Genomic DNA, 17,091 nt, shown 5'->3' with positions numbered 1-17,091 from the left:
TTAGAATCGAACTTTAACATCCTGACCCCACATTCATTCCTGGAACATCTGGATAAGAAGGACGGCCTCATCAGACTCATATCTACTTACAATCCCTCTGCTTTCAACACCATAATTGCAACCAAACTCATCACTCCACCCTCATCCATTGTATCCATTGTTCTCAGTGTGGACTCCTATATACCAGCGAGAAGACTGGGTGATTGGTTCGCTGGCCACCTACGCTCAGTTCAGCTAGACCAACACGATCTCCTGGTTGCTAAACTCCCCCTCCCATTCTGTTCCTGACCTCTGTCCTGGGCCTCCTCCACTGTCAGAGTGATGTCACATGCAAATTGGAGGAGCAGTACCTCATTTCATTTGGGCAGCTTACAACACAGCGATACGACTATCGATTCTCTAATTTCGTGACCCTTGCATTCCCTCTCACTCTGTCCCTCCCCCACCCTAGTCATCCCACTAGATTGACCACTCATATCTCTTCGTTATCACCTCCTCCACAGCCAACAATGAACCATGGTGGGCTCCTGGGTCATCGGTGCCGGCTCCAATTTGTTCTGTACCTTTTCATACCTCTAGTTTCCCTCTCCCCCGACTCTCAGTCTGAAGAAGGGTCCCAACCCAAAACCTCACCTATTCCTTTTCTCCAGAGATGCTGCCTGACCTGCTGAGTTACTCCAGCATTTTGTGTCCATCTTCGGTGTAAACCAGCACCTGCAGTTCCTTCCTACACACACTATCTATCATCTCCAAACACCTGGAGTTCTGACTCAGCACTGCAACTGGATCCTCGATTTCCTGACTCAGATCACAATCAGCAAGGATCGGCGACAAAACATCCTCCACAATAATTCTCAACATGCGGGGTTCACAAGGATTTGTACGCAACCACTCACTATACTCCGTATGCGCTCACGACTGTGCGACCAAATTCTGCTCCAACTCCCATTAACAAGTTTGCAGATGACATAATGTTAGTGGGCCAGCTCTGACATGATGACGAAACAGAGTATACTAAGGAGATAAAGAGCTTAGTTGCATGGTGTCAACGCAATGACGTCTCCCTCAATGTTAGCAAACCAAAGGAATTGGTCATCAACTTCGAGGAGTGGAATGGAGTACACCCCCTCCCTCCTCCCCCACCCCCCCTGCCTGCATCAACAGTGCTGAAGTGAAAACGGTCTAGAGCTTCAAGTTTCTTGGTGGAAGCGTCACCAACAACTTATCCTGGTTCAACCACACTGATACAGCCAAGAAAGCACAACGCCTCAGCTTGTTACTATGATGGCTAAGGAAATTTGGCATGTGTCCAACGACTCTTATCAATTTCTACAAATGCACGAGACTGCAGGAAACTACAGAGCAGTGAATGTAGTCCAGTCCGTCACGCAAACCACTCCCCTCCCCATTGACCTCATCTACATCTCACGCAGCCTTGAGAAAGCAGCAAAATAATCAAGAACTATTTGCACCCTGGTTACTCTCTCTTCTCCCCTCTCCTGTCGGGCAGAAGATACAAAAAGTTGAAAGAATGTACCACTAGATTCAGGAACAGCTTCTTTCCTGCTGTTATCAGACTCTTGAACAGACCTCTCATATGTTAGTGGTGAATTCATGATCTTTCAATCTACCTCGATGCGCTTCTTGTACAACTTCTTATCCGTACTTTCTCAGTAGCTGTAACACCATGTTCAACATTCTGCTTCATGTTCTCTTTTACACTGCTTTGATGCACTCATATGTGGTCTGATTGTCCTGGATCGTAAGCAAACAGCTTTTCATTGTATCTCGGTACACATGACAATACAGTCTACCTTTGTTATTATGGACCTCTTTATAATCGATTTCCGTATTAGCAAACGGAGTGTCACCACAGTAATCAGACACCACTGCCTCTAAGAACACAGGGTGCTAGCTACACTGTGGGAAGGGTCTGAAGAAGGGTCTCGACCCAAAACGTCACCCATTCCTTCTCTCCCGAGATGCTGCCTGACCTGCTGAGTTACTCCAGCATTTTGTGAATAAATACCTTTGATTTGTACCAGCAATTGCAGTTATTTTCTTAAGCTACACTGCGGGAGATCATTGAAATTGACCACCAATTGCTATCGACACCTGTGCTGTGATACTATATTAAACAATCTAACAAACAGCCTTTGGGTTTTTTAGAGTTGCGGTAACAAAAATACATTTAGAGTTGTTAAAAATTATATTTGAAAACAACTCGTAGCCTCACAGAGTGACCACTGGGCTTAGAGATACAGCGCGGGGACAGGTCCTTCAGCCCACCAAGTCCATGCTGGCCAGTGATCCCCGTACACTAAAGCTATCCTACACACCAGAGACAATTTACAATTTTACCAAAGCCAATTAGCCTACAAATCTGTAAGTCTTTGGAGTGTGGGAGGAAACCCATGCGGTCGCAGGGAGAACGTACAAACTCCATATGGATAACACCCATAATCAGGATTGAACCAGGGTCTCTGGCACTGTAAGGCAGCAACTCTACAACTGCACCACCGAGCCGCCAAGGTGGCCGCTAGGTGGTTGGAGTGAATCCCTTACTCGGGATTACTTATGACACAGTGACATCATGACATCAAATTAAGAAGAAAAGTCTTAAGAAGAAGGGTCTCGACCCGAAAAGTCATTTATTCATTTTCTCCAGGGATGCTGCCTGACCTGCTGAGTTACTCCAGCATTTTGGGTCTGTCTTCGGTTTAAACCAGCATCTGCAGTTCCTCCCTACATAAGTTATGTATCTGTTCTAAACAAAATAGACATTTCCCAATTGGTAAGCACATAGATTTAAAGTTAGGTCAATTCAACAGACAAGAGTTATTTTCGGGCAGTCTCATTTTAACAGTAAATACGAAGCTCTGCTGCGACTAGTGTACTGTGGCTAGAAAGTACGAAAATGAAAACAATTCTATCAACCCTAAAATCTCTTTTCTTTTCCACTGAGAAAAATCTCTGCTCAGCTTAGATTCAGGTAAACAGGTGAGAGCTAGCTTAATGGAAATCAAGTGTCTTGACTTAAGAGACAGAAGGTGGCTCCGTCACGTACATGTTGGCTCCCAGCAAAACAATTCTATTAGACTACACTTCTTCCCACCCGGTCCCCTGCAAAAAGTCTATCCCCTACTCCCAATTCCTCCGTCTACGCCGCATCTGCACCCGGGATGAGGTGTTTCACACTAGGGCTTCCGAGATGTCCTCGTTCTTCAGAAAACGGGGCTTCCCCTCCTCCATTATAGATGAGGCTCTCACTAGGGTCTCTTCTACATCCCGCAGCTCCGCTCTTGCTCCCCATCCCCACACTCGCAACAAGGACAGGATCCCCCTCGTTCTCACCTTCCACCCCACCAGCCAGCGGATCCAACATATCATCCACCAACATTTCCGTCACCTACAACGGGACCCCACCACCGGCCATATCCCAACCCCGGGCACTTTCCCCTGCAACCGCACGAGATGCAACACCTGTCCCTTTACCTCCCCCCTCAACTCCATCCAAGGACCCAAACAGTCTTTCCAAGTGAGACAAAGGTTCACCTGCACCTCCTCCAACCTCATCTATTGCATCTGCTGCTCTAGATGTCAACTTATTTACATCGGCGAAACCAAGCCCAGGCTCGGCGATCGCTTCGCTGAACACCAGCGCTCGGTCCGCATTAACAAAACTGATCTCCCGGTGGCCGAGTACTTTAACTCCCCCTCCCATTCCCAGTCTGACCTTTCTGTCATGGGCCTCCTCCAGTGCCATAGTGAGGCCCGCCGGAAATTGGAGGAGCAGCACCTCATATTTTGCCTGGGCAGTTTGCAGCCCGGTGGTATGAACGTCGACTTCTCCAACTTCAGATAGCTCCTCTGTCCCTCCCTTCCCCTCCTCCTTCCCAGATCTCCCTCTATCTTCCTGTCTCCATCTATATCCTTCCTTTGTCCCGCCCCCCTGACATCAGTCTGAAGAAGGGTCTCGACCCGAAACGTCACCCATTCCTTCTCTCCCGAGATGCTGCCTGACCTGCTGAGTTACTCCAGCATTTTGTGAATAAATCGATTTGTACCAGCATCTGCAGTTATTTTCTTATAATTCTATTAGTCCCATTCCTCTGTAACCCCGGAAACTTATTCCCTCTTCCCATCAGGTCCCCTTTGATTCTTTTTGCCTCTTATCCTACAACTAAGGAGCAATTTATAATCGTCAATCAACATATCAGCACATCTTTGGGATGTGAGACGAAACTGGAATATTTGGAGGAAACCCACGCGATCGTGAGGAACTGATGCAAACTCCACACAGACAGTACGAGGTCAGGATTTAACTTAGCTGCCTGGAGGGCCAAGTACTGTGCCACCAGATTGATGGTTTAATCAGAGAAACTTGTGATTACTCTTTGGTGTGAATTATAGATGGAGCTAAAATGCAGCAAGCAGAGCAACTTACAAATATAGTCTTTGATGGCCTTCTCAAACAATTCATAAACTTTCTCCCTGTCATGTGGTTCTTCTGCCATTCGAATCTCATCTTTCAACCAGTCCAGCCAAAGTTCTGTAAAATAAATAATCACTTTTGCTTACTTTCTCAATGCACCCAATCCCGCAAAGCCCAATCATCTCAAAGAAAATTATTCATAATTTACAACAGTAGTATTTGGCTACATTAAATCAATATCAAAAATAAGTAAAAACTACAATAGCGAATCAGATTCAGAGATTTACACAATCCAGAAAGAGTATTGAGTATTGATTATAAATTATAAAATCTGTTTCAGAGACTTTGTGAAGCCTCATTGATTGCAACTTCTGGACACCAATCTGGTTTATAAATAAGTTATAAAGTATGGTTTACTTTAAAATCTCACATGACTCAGCTTTCAATATATTTGCAATAATAATCTTACCTTCTGTAAGCGGAAAAAGTTCACTCATCTTCTGCCGAGCACATCGCAATTTCACCAGTTCTCCCTCCTGACGTAGCAATTTAATTAAATCGATGTGGCAATTGTAGTCGTAGGCACTGATGGAAAGCTGAAAGCAGTACAAATCAACATCACCACCTTGCCAATGATAACCACCATTGTCCACATAATTACGGTCATGTGTGTCATTTTATTTAATAGTGCTATACACGATTAGCAATGAATGCATGAACTTCAAATTAATTGTGGTTCATGGACAAGATATAAAATTATGGAAAGATAATATTTATTTCTTATTACTCACAGGAATATACAAAAGTCAGTAAAGAGCCTAAAGACCCACACAATGTCTAAGAAGCAAGCAAGATACCCCAAGAACTGCAGAGCCTTCCGAAACACTGAATTAATTGTCAATAGCAATTAATGACCATGAGGCTCATTGCTATTGTAGAATTGTATTGTATAAAAAATTAGCAGTATGGCAATTTAAGCAGAGCTCTGGTGACTAGTGGCTGACCCCATTGAAGTAAGTCTATCACCGTTGAAGAAAAGCTACTGAAAATGATTTATGAATCTCATGGAAGCAAAATACAAATGTATTTTATGAAAAATGTAAACTCTTCTACACCTTATCTATTTTTCAGGATCTCTCGAAAATCTTTCCACTACACTTTTTTAAATTCTCAACAGTAAATATTGCAATTTAAAAAACAAATCTAATTTGTGCTTGTCTCAACACCTGTGTAAGTCATCAACTGTTGAAAACCAAAACTTGTGTAACTCAGCACATCTGGCAACATCACTGGAGAACATAGATAGGCAATGTTTCGGGTTGGGACCCCCAGGTCAGAAGATCCCAACCTGAAACATCACCTATCCATGTTCTCCACAGATACTGCAAAATCCACCAAGTTACTCTAGATCGATGTGCCAACAGATTATTGTGCTTTGATGCAATTTCCTCTACTCTTTTCATTTTACTTCCAACATCTGTAGGAAACCAACCATAGCCTGGCCATGGGGCTCCTTCACTGACCCTCCAGGTGATGTGTCAGAGGACGGTGCCAGAGGGGGGGAGGATTATCTCGGGTGCCTGGTGCAAAGTGCTTTGTGCTTGATGTTCCCCCTGCCTGTTACAAACTGCACCCCAGGAAGAACGGCAGGGTTGGGGACATGATAACCACCCCACCCCTCCCGTATCTTTCTCCCTTCGCCTCTCTCTCTCCCCTCTCTCTCTCCCCTCTCTCCCTCCCCCCCTCTCTCTCTCTCTCTCCCCCCCTCTCTCTCTCTCTCTCTCCCCCCCTCTCTCTCTCTCTCTCCCCCCCTCTCTCTCTCTCTCCCCCCCTCCCCCCCCTCTCTCTCCCCCCCCCTCTCTCTCCCCCCCTCTCTCTCTCCCCCTCCCTCCCTTCCCCTCCCTCCCTTCGTCGCACCTGTTCCTCCAACCGCTGGATTTCCGCCTCGTTTTCTTGCTCGTCGTCCGAAGAGTCGTCCATCTCCTCCCCCGAGTCGGCCTCGGCCTCAGCCTCATCCCCGTCCCCAGGCTCCATCTCCTCGTCCCCGGACTCTGCCGCAGTCCCGTCCCCGGGCTCCATGTCCTCCTCCCCCGAGCTGTCCCCAGCCTTGTCCCCGGGCCCAGCCCTGTCCCCGGGCCCAGCTCTGTCTCCAGCCCTGTCCCCAGCCTTGTCCCCGGGCCCAGCTCTGTCCCCAGCCCTGTCCCCGGGCCCAGCTCTGTCTCCAGCCCTGTCCCCAGCTCTGTCCCCGGGCCCAGCCTTGTCCCCGGGCCCAGCCTTGTCCCCGGGCCCAGCTCTGTCTCCAGCCTTGTCCCCAGCTCTGTCCCCAGCCCTGTCCCCGGGCCCAGCTCTGTCTCCAGCCCTGTCCCCAGCTCTGTCCCCGGGCCCAGCCTTGTCCCCGGGCCCAGCTCTGTCTCCAGCCTTGTCCCCGGGCCCAGCCCTGTCCCCGGGCCCAGCTCTGTCTCCAGCCTTGTCCCCAGCTCTGTCCCCAGCCCTGTCCCCGGGCCCAGCTCTGTCTCCAGCCTTGTCCCCAGCTCTGTCCCCAGCCCTGTCCCCGGGCCCAGCTCTGTCTCCAGCCTTGTCCCCAGCTTTGTCTCCAGCCCTGTCCCCAGCCTTGTCCCCGTCTCCGTTCCTGGGCCCAGCCCTGTCTCTGTCCCCAGCTCGATCTCTGTGTCTATCTCTGCCCCTGTCTCTGTCTCTATCTCTGTCTCTGCTCCTGCCCCTGTCTCTATCTCTGTCTCTACCCCTGTCCCTGTCCCTGTCCCCGTCCCTATCTCTGTCTCTGTTCCCGGGATCCATCGGCGGCTCCGTGGCCTCGCTCGCCATCGCGGGGCCTGCGCGGGGGGAGAGCCGGCGGCGCCAGATCCAAATCACAACAATCTCCCACCCCCGGACCACTTCTTCCCACCCTGACACTCTTCTTTACTTTAACCAAAGCTTAAAAACAAGGAAAGATACGTGCAATTCGGCAGAATGTGAACCCAGGCGACTATTTATTACGACGAATATAACAAGGCGATACGAAAGGCGACTAAGTACGCCATAGTCACGCGACCGTATGTTTTTGAACTGGTCTTTCATTAATTTGATGGACAACATTGACGGGTTTGTGATCTCATTGCTGGTAAGACCAAAGATTATCTTTGGGTAAGAAGAAGGGTCTCGACCCGAAACGTCATCCATTCCTTCTCTCCCGAGATGCTGCCTGTCCCGCTGAGTTACTCCAGCATTTTGTGAATAAATACCTTTAATCTTTGGGTAAGACGTCGCCAGGCTTCAAAAGTTGACTCTTGACTGTCAATTGTTTGGTAGTCCTTCGTGCAATTTTAGGAAATCGCTTCATGATTTCCTACATTTAGGTATAACACCTTTAGATGTTCAGTGCAGAGATACAACATGGAAACAGGCCGTTCAGCCCACCGAGTCCACACCGACCATCGATCACCCATTCACACTCGTCCCACATTATCCCAGTTTCACATCCTGCACACCAGGGGCAATTTACGGAGGCCAATTAGCCTACAAACTTGCACGTCTTTGGAATGCAGGAGGAATTCAGAGCACCTGGAGGAAACATGGAAAACATGCAAACTCTACACAGACAGCAATCGAGGTTAAGATTGAACCCGGAGCTCTGATGGGGTGAAATAAGCTCTACCACTGCACCACCTTGAGATTAAAATGAAAAGAACCACTGGAAAGTGGAACAGTTGCCATCCTTGGCTGCCACGTGCTGGAGGCAGCATTCAAGAGAGAGCTAGATAGAGCTCTTAAGGATAACGGAGTCAGGGGGTATGGGGAGAAGGCAGGAACGGGGTACTGATTGAGAATGATCAGCCATGATCACATTGAATGGCGGTGCTGAAGGGCCGAATGGCCTCCTCCTGCACCTATTGTCTATTGATGGAGGGAATGGACAGGCAATGTTTTGGGTCGGGGCCCTTCTTCAGATTTTGTCTGCATCCTGCAGATGTTCGGCATCATGTCCGAACCATGTTTACAGGTGGTGTCTGATCTGACGTGCATCTGCAAAGCATCGTCACCACGTTTGTAGACACAAGAAACTGCAGATGATGCTGGTTTGCAAAAGAAATCACAAAGTGCTGGAGTAACTCGGGTGGTCAGGCAGCATCTCTGGAGAGCATGGACAGGCTCGCAACACCACGTTCGTTTTTAACGCATTACGACAGCTTAGGTTTTTTTTCAGCGGAATTGTATGGAAATTGCAACATGGCCGATCAGCGCCTTCATGTCGCGGACCGCAGCCGGCGCGCGCACCCCTCCCCCGGCCGGGGTTGCTGGGGTAACAGCGGCGGTGACGTCAGCGCGCTGCCGGCGAGGCCCGGCATCGGGCGGCGCACGTGACCAGCCTGTTGACTGCTGCGGCGATGGCAATGGCAATGGGGGGCGCTGCTCCCCGCTCTCTGCTGCGTCTGGCGGGCAACGCTCGGCTCCCTCTCACCGCCGCCTACCACAAGAAGGTACGCCCCCCCCCCCCTCTCCCCCCGAATAACGCCGAGGGGTGGGGGTTCAGTTTGTGTTGTGGCGCAGCAGCGGGTCAGTGTGGAGTGAGGGGGCGGGCAGGACAAGAAGACAAGCGGGGGGTGGGATGGGATGGGATGAGGAGGGTGGGTGGGTAGGGTTAGGGATAAGAGGGAGTGGGGAATGAGACGGTGGGGGTCCAGTTTGTGTTGTGGCGCAGCAGCTGGGCAGTGAGGAGTCAGCGGGGGATGGGGGTCGAATAACAGCGGGGGATGGGGTGAGGAGTGTAAGGGATAAGAGGGAGTGAGGATTGGGACGGTGGGGGTCCAGTTTGTGTTGTGGCGCAGCAACGGGACAGTGGAGAGCGGCGGTCGGGGTAGGGACTACACCCGGAGGGGGGGGGGATGGGTCTGGTTGATTACTGCGCAAACATCTCGCGCAGGTGAGGGAGGGGAGTGTTGGGGTGAGGGTGGGGAGTGTTGGGGTGAGGGTGGGGAGTGTTGGGGTGATGGATAGGAATGTGAGGGTGATGGTGGGGAGTGTTAGGGTGAGGAAGGGGAGTGTTGGGCGAGGGAGGGGAGTGTTGGGTGAGGGAGGGGAGTGTTAGGGTGAGGGAGGGGAGTGTTGGGCGAGGGAGGGGAGTGTTAGGGTGGGGGAGGGGAGTGTTAGGGTGTGGGTGAGGGGAGTGTTAGGGTGAGGGAGGGGAGTGTTGGGTGAGGGAGGGGAGTGTTAGGGTGAGGGAGGGGAGAGGGTGAGGGATAAGAGGGAGTGGTGAATGGGACGGTGGGGGTTCAGTTCGTGTTATGGCGCAGCAGTGGGTCAGTGTGGTGTGAACGGCAATCCAGGGGGGAGGGATGGGAACAACTGGGGGGGATGGGGAATAGGAACGGTGAGGGTGGGGAACGGGTGGTCAATGTGGGGGTGAAGGGGAGAGTGGATGGGAATGGGAGGTTGGGGGGGAGGAGCGGTGGGAATGAGAATGGGTGAGAGGGTATTTGGAGGGGTGGTGGCAATGAATGTTGATTCTGCGCTAGTCTCGGTTTTTTTCAACCACAAGACATAACTCATGGCTGAATTATTTTTCTCCCCCTCAATCCCATTCTCCTGCCTTCTCCCTGTAATCTTTGATGTCCTTACTAATCAAGAATTTATCAAACTCCACTTTAAAAATATGCATTGACTTGGCCTCCATAGATTGGCAATACATTCCACAGATTCACCACCCTCTGTTGACTAAAGAAATTCATCCTCATCGCCATCTTGTGTTGGGAGTGAAGAGAATGAATCCCTAGGGGTGCAAGTTGATGGTGGGAGGAGTGAAACTGAAGGCAGAGCCTAAACTAGGCTAGGGATGATTATTTTTTCCAATCTCTCCAGTGAAAGGTCATCTGACTAGAGCAAGCGTTCTAATGTATATTCCAAAAGCTGTAGATCATTGAAACATGAGATGTTAATGACAGCAATAAATGGTGGTGTGAGATGTAACCGTACATTGCAAATCTATAATTAAATTGTGGATTGCAATCTTAAATAGATATTAATGGCTTTATAATTGGAGAGAGATTAGCATAATAATATAATTTGTAAAATAGTTGAATTGTGCTTTTGGCATATGTTGGAATAGCTTTATCAATTTGCTTGTCTTTTAGTTGGGGAACTTATGTTGTGCAGGAACTGTAGTGATTATAGGTTGAAGAAGAGATTTGATGCAGTGGAGGATTTTTTATTGAATTGATTTTCTCCTACCTTGCAGGTAGTGGACCACTATGAGAATCCCAGAAATGTTGGCTCCTTGAATAAGGATTCAAAGACTGTTGGAACTGGTCTGGTTGGTGCCCCAGCCTGTGGTGATGTCATGAAGCTACAGGTAACAAGTTTACATGTAAAAAGGGACGACTTCCCTGTGAATTTCCTAAAGAGTGGAGACGAGAATTACTCCTGGTGTCAGTTTAGTTCGTAGTTTAGATTTCTCATCATGACTGGAGTATAACAGTGGTCATCAACTCAAAATCCCTGTCGAAGATAGACACAAAAAGCTACAGTAACTCGGTGGGTCAGGCAGCATCTCTGGAGAAGAGGAATAGGTGATATTTCCGATCGGAACCCTTCAGACCTCCCTTTAATTGGAAAAAAAACTGGATATGAATTTAAGTCTCATTTAAATTGCCCAGATACTGCTGATATTAGAAGACTGGTGTCAAGTAGGCACCTCTAAGACAACTTGTGCAGCTTGTGTATTTTACAATGCCACTTAATCTAAATTGACTGACCTGGAGTTCTCTTCTTCATGTCATTTTCTAATCTAATTACCGCGGACGTTCTTTCTCGCCAATTGTGTTCCCTGGATGATTGGGCCATGTTGAAGGTTATTTTTAGTGGTTCTCCAATCTGTTCAATTGACCTGAGAAATAATATGAAGGGAGGCTGCAGGAGGCAAAATAATTTCATTGGCTGCTCTATTCCCCAGAAACCTTTTTTACATGATGCATTTGAATATTATTCCTAGTTCGTACTTCTCATATTGTGGCAGAGATGTTAACTCGGTGAAAACAATTTCAAATTCTCTTCTAAGATCGAAGTGGACGAGAATGGAAAGATTATCGATGCGAGATTTAAAACGTTTGGATGTGGGTCTGCAATTGCTTCCAGTTCACTGGCCACAGAATGGGTGAAAGGAAAAACGGTAAAGACGTAGTTTTCAAAATGTAACTTGTCTGAAATACTTTAACAAAAATATCTTGGAAGGAACATTTTCTTTAAATTAGTGTAATGGCAGTTTCTATACCATCTCGAAATCCCACTTCAATAGCCACTACTTCTCGGGGATGAAATGTAGTTATAGCTTACGCACACGTCGCACCCTGATATGACAAAACGAATCTTCCAAACTTCTTTTCTTCATTAATTGGTTTTATTAAAGTAGCAGAAATCATAGAGTAATTCATCAGTTTCCGTACTTTATCAACTGTTTCTTCTTCAAACAATATCTAGAAATTCTTGCAGTTATTACCATATGGTTCTTACAAATATAGCTGGTGCGAGCGCATGGTAAAGAACTGTATGCTCACCATCCTCCGAGTCTAAACTGACCCACAACCTCTGTCGACACACTAGCCACCTCCCATCTAGACATTCCCAATTACGCATTAAGTCACACCCACAAGCAGGCAAAAAAGACATAAACTAGAAATATTAAAACATAGCTGTAACACAATGACAATAACTGAATTAAGCATAAATGGCTCCTACAATTAGAAAAGCATCAACTGGTCACTGAGATTTCTAAATACAGGCACATTGCGTTTTATACTCCCTTATGCGCTTGAAAAGCAGTGAGGGCTGCGTCCTTAGCCCCCTACTGTACTCCCTGTACACACATGACTGTGGGGCCAGGTTCAGCTCAAACTCCATCATCAAGTTTGCTGATGACACTGTGGTGGTGGGCCGGATCTCCAACAACGATGAGAAGGCCTACCGGGAGGAGGTGGCTTATCTGGCACTCTGGTGTCAGGACAATAGCCTCCTCTTGAATGTCACTAAAACAAAGGAGCTGATAGTGGACTTCAGAAGAGCTAAACATCCAAGGACGTACACGCCACTGGAGATAAATGGGTCTATTGTGGATAGGGTGAGCAGTTTTAAATACTTGGGAGTCCGCATCGCAGAGGATCTGACGTGGGCAACGCACATTGCCGCACTGGTGGGTAAGGCTAAGCAGCGCCTTTACCACCTTAGACAACTGAGGAAATTCAGAGTGTATCTGAGGATCCTTCATTGCTTCTTCTCTGGGGCTGTAGAGAGCATCCTGTCCGGCAACATTACAGTCTGGTTTGGGAACAGCTCTGCCCATGACAGGATGGCCCTGCAGAGAGTAATGCGTTCGGCAGAACGCACCATGGGAACTACACTTGTCCCCCTGCAGGACCTATACATCATGAGGTGCAGATCCAGAGCAAGCAAGATCATGAGGGACCCCTGCCACCCCAGTAACGGACTGTTCCAGATGCTACGATCAGGCAAACGCCTCCGCTGTCACGCTGTGAAAACGGAGAGGATGAGACGGAGCTTCTTCCCACAGGCCATCAGGACTGTCAACTTTTATAACCCCAGAGACTAAATTTTTGTCGACACTAATAGTAACTTATTAACTTTATTTATATGCTGTAACTGTAATTCTTTTTGTGCACAACCCGCAGGCATTGCCACTTTCATTTCACTGCACATCGTGTATGTGTATGTGACAAATAAATTTGACTTGACTTGACTTGAGTAATTCGAAATCACGTAAATTAAACATACACGTGACTACGTTGTCAGCAGTAAATTTGAGAGCGTTATTCCAAAAACACCAGCGTGTAAATCAAGCGTTGGTATTAAAGGAACAAGCACATTATTTCAAAAACTCATAAATCAAACTGTAAAACGTGAGGTGCCTGTACTCAAAAAGTTGCTGGTTTCTTCACAACAGAATATTTACATTAACAGATATCATCTCCCCCTCCCCAACCTAATCCAGCAACCAATCTTAATACATTTTAGTATTCTATTTCTTGGACCCATGGCAGGAGAAAGGATTGCAAACGATTGCACTGCTTGCGTGCAATATAGAAAAATGGACCTGTATCATAGAAGACAAATTACCCATTTTTCAGGAATTGCTGTTGATCAATTGAAGTAAACTGCAAAGTTGAATACTAACAAACAGAAAAGCAATGTGCTTCTGTACCACTGGTGCAGATCGAGACTCTGATCTCAGAGTGTGTGCGATTGCTCTCTACATTAGGGTGGCATGGTATAATCTCAAATATCAGGTGTTTCAGCAGCAGATTTTAACATTTGTCTGCAATAACAATTTTGCTTGTGCCTCATCATGATCATGGCTGGTTTGAAGACATTGTAATTGCCTTCATTACAGGTGGATGAAGCCTCAAAGATTAAGAACATAGATATTGCAAAGGAACTATGTCTCCCTCCAGTCAAACTACATTGCTCAAGTAAGTCTGTGTTTGTTTTATGGTGATGAAAAACATGACCAGCTCATTAACCAAATAATGCAGACAACAATATGAACTTTAGAAGGTTGAGGCATTCTGACAGAAATGTGCTTGTTCTGAGAGAATGTATAAAGGAAAAAAAAAAAATACTAGCTGGATAGTCTTTAACTAGAGGCCATAAACTCTGGTTAGGAGAACAGCCATTTTGGGCTGAGATGATGAGAAATATCTTTACAGAGTCCATTAAACTTTGGAATTTGCCACCATCTTGAAAGCTGAAGATGTTCAGTCAGTCATTGAAAATATTCAAGGCTATTAATCATTTTTGGGCATGGGTGATTGCATTCTTGCTGAAAATAGACCAAACATTACATCCGGTATGATCTTGTTAAAGGCAGAGCAGGCAGGAGGGGCTGAATGGTCTTTCTGCTTCTAATTCTTCAACATTTCATACACATGAACAAACTTTGGGGTGGGGGGGGGGGGGTCGAAGGGGAGACTAAAGCTGATGGGAAACCAGCCAACTTCGGGATGGAAGATTAAAGACTCAACAGTAGGAACTGAAGAAAATTCGATAGTTTCTGGCAAGAAGATTAGATTTGCCCTGTTGGAGCAGAGAATTCTCAATAAACTAAAGTTGGAAACCTGAAGTTGCAGATTCCATGCATCATCTCCTAAAAATTAGTTTGATTTCCACTGTCTAATTCTGGCCTCTTAGAATATTTTATTTGCATCAAGATCATTGTATAGATAGACTGTGGGAGAAGTAGGAGTTGTAAGTGGATAACATAAGAGTTTACAATTTTTCGCTGGTTCGGGAAAGGTTCTTGAGTTATGCAGTCAAGTGGCGATACCAGGAATGAGTGGTGGTGGTGAGTTTTTGGCAAGCAGTTCTGACCTTTGTGTTGGCTAATAAACAGTTAAGGCACAGAATTTTGTCTGCTTTTGCTGTTGATAAAGGGCTATTCATGCTTCCCCCCCCCCCCCCCCCCTTCACATCCTGGTGTGAAACCTTGCAGGGCACAGTACTTTATTTCATCCAACTCTGACTTTTAAATGTGCTGAAGGCCATTGGCTTTAGCAATGTGAAAGGCCCAAGTTCCAGACGTCTTCCTCAGTAAAAAGGGGCGGATATGCTGGAGGAGAAAAGAACAGAAACAAATCTAATCTTTTTATCATTTCTTTACTCTGCCCCCTGGTTGTATATCTCTTCATTGAGGGAATTGAGCCCTTGCAATCCCTTACATTCCTTCATAATTTTCATACACAACAATTAAATCTCTCCTCATCAACCTCAGCTCTGAAACAAACAACACCTATTTGTTCATTCTTCATAAAGAAACTTTACTCATCTGGTAACATTCTTACATTCCTGGTAACATTCTGAAATCAATGTGCACTCATGCCCAGTGATTTCCTTCCTGTTTCAAGCTGACATGTAAACTTGAGGAGGTAAGGGTATATGATAATAAAGAGTTACGGCAGAGAATTTGGTCTGCTTTTGCTTCAGATTTATTTGAGACATTTGCTAGTTCCTCACTCCAAATAAATGTTTGAATTTAAAGTACACAATTAATTGTTTACTTTTGTTTCAGTGTTAGCAGAAGATGCGATTAAAGCTGCTCTGGCAGACTACAAAGTGAAGCAGCAAAAGCCAAATGATCACAAGTAGAAACTGAAAATTAACACACTTCCAAGATGTAACCAATAGTGTGGTGTGGCTCTGTAGTGGAATTTCCATAAGTTAAGGAAAGCATGCTTGAAAAATCCTTCACTGTAAGAAGGGAACAGCAAGCCATCATAATATTAAATTGGCTCTAATCTGTGATATTCTATTTGTGCCTTCATTTTATGATTTATAGAATATATTCGGGGAGGGTGTTCGGCTGTATGAGCTATAAATATGGGTGTAAGCATCAAATTAGTTGTATAATGGTCTTGTATGATATGCATAAATGTATAAATATAACTTTATTGAATCAATACATTTTGTTTCAATTTCAATAAATTCAAACGTTAGCTGATTTCTGAACCGATTTGTAGCCAACAGCTATCTCGCACATTTGGTTCCGTTTCTTCAAATTACACCTGTGAAGCAGAACTAAAACCAATATATTTCACTCCAGCTCCATTTTTCACCGCAGGTGCATAAATGCTTGTGGGACTATTTTAAGTAGCAATAAATGATAGTTAAATAGAAACTGGAAAATTAACAATTTTGGCTAATTTATAAGTGGTGAATCTGGAATTCTCTGCCACAGAAGACAGTGGAGGCCAATTCACTGGATATTTTCAAGAGAGAGATAGATTTCACTCTCAAGGTTAAAGGAATCAAGGGATATGGGGGAAAAGCAGGAACGAGGTACTGATTATAGATGGATCAGCCATGATCATATTGAATGGCCTCCTGCACCTTTTTTTCTATGTTTCTATAACATTAAAATTGCAGACAACTGGTATTTGTAAGTGACTAAATTAAGGGGCGGCATGGTGGCATGAGGTAGAGTTTCTGCCTCACAGCACCAGAGTCCCGGGTTCGATCCTGACTGGTTGCTGTATGGAGTTTGTTCTCTCCGTGACCTGCTTGGATTTTCTTCAGTTTCCAAAGACGTACTGGTTTGTATGCTAATTGGCTTATAAAATTGTAAATTGTCCCGAGTGTGGTAGATAGTGTTAGTGTGCACGGATTGCTCGTCAGCGCGGACTTGGGCCGAAGGGCCTTTCCGTGCTGTATCTCTAAACTAAACTAATGTTTATGGCCCTTCTCTTTCCTTCTCATGTTTTTTTTCACTTTTCAATTGAAATGATCAACCTGGTTCTAATCAGTGTTAATTTTAATTATAAAAGAGCTATACGATCTGAGTATTTACACAGAAAAATATCATATGAAGTGACTGCAAAACATTGAAATTTTGATCCACTGTGTAATGTAAAAAAATATACACCAGGTATGAACAGGCTAATCAAATGTCAAGAGTGTTTTATTGTCCTATGTCCTGAGGCGGAACAATGACATTCTTACTTGCAGCAGCATTTGTAAACCTAATACTCTAATAAACAAACTACGCAGTTTGTACTTCAGAGTTTAGTTGGAGTTTGTAGTGTTCAATAGCCTGATGGTTGTTGGGGGAAAAAAGCTGTTCCTGAACCTGGACATCACAGTTTTCAGATTCCTGTACCTTC

General features: G+C 45.9%; 2 protein-coding genes across 2 annotated transcripts in view; one reads left to right on the top strand and one right to left on the bottom strand.

Annotated features, from left to right (window-relative positions):
• Positions 1 to 7,332, bottom strand: part of sart3 (spliceosome associated factor 3, U4/U6 recycling protein) — a 38,800-nt gene extending 31,468 nt beyond the window's left edge. Inside the window, exons 1-3 of the mRNA XM_078421705.1 lie at positions 6,353 to 7,332; positions 4,905 to 5,031; positions 4,448 to 4,552 (exon numbers count right to left, since the gene is read on the bottom strand). Coding sequence (XP_078277831.1) covers positions 4,448 to 4,552; positions 4,905 to 5,031; positions 6,353 to 7,258 — 1,138 coding nt within the window. The 5' untranslated portion in view covers positions 7,259 to 7,332. The remainder of the gene's footprint in view (positions 1 to 4,447; positions 4,553 to 4,904; positions 5,032 to 6,352) is intronic.
• Positions 7,333 to 8,757: 1,425 nt separating this feature from the next.
• Positions 8,758 to 15,734, top strand: iscua (iron-sulfur cluster assembly enzyme a). The gene is made up of 5 exons (XM_078421704.1): positions 8,758 to 8,913; positions 10,668 to 10,781; positions 11,487 to 11,597; positions 13,830 to 13,908; positions 15,504 to 15,734. The coding sequence occupies exons 1-5, from the start codon at positions 8,821 to 8,823 to the stop codon at positions 15,578 to 15,580; spliced, it is 474 nt and encodes a 157-aa protein (XP_078277830.1). The 5' UTR covers positions 8,758 to 8,820; the 3' UTR covers positions 15,581 to 15,734.
• The last annotated feature ends 1,357 nt before the right edge of the window (positions 15,735 to 17,091 follow it).

Source organism: Rhinoraja longicauda, chromosome 25 (genome assembly GCF_053455715.1).
Source record: "Rhinoraja longicauda isolate Sanriku21f chromosome 25, sRhiLon1.1, whole genome shotgun sequence".
NCBI lineage: Eukaryota > Metazoa > Chordata > Chondrichthyes > Rajiformes > Arhynchobatidae > Rhinoraja > Rhinoraja longicauda.
This window is presented reverse-complemented; position numbering and strand designations above follow the sequence as displayed.

Coding starts and splice junctions, on each gene's coding strand:
- iscua (XM_078421704.1), top strand. CDS start 8,821: ATGGCAATGGCAATGGGGGGCGCTGCTCCCCGCTCTCTGCTGCGTCTG. Junction 10,782..11,486: donor GTGATGTCATGAAGCTACAG/GTAACAAGTTTA, acceptor TTCTCTTCTAAG/ATCGAAGTGGACGAGAATGG. Junction 13,909..15,503: donor AGTCAAACTACATTGCTCAA/GTAAGTCTGTGT, acceptor CTTTTGTTTCAG/TGTTAGCAGAAGATGCGATT.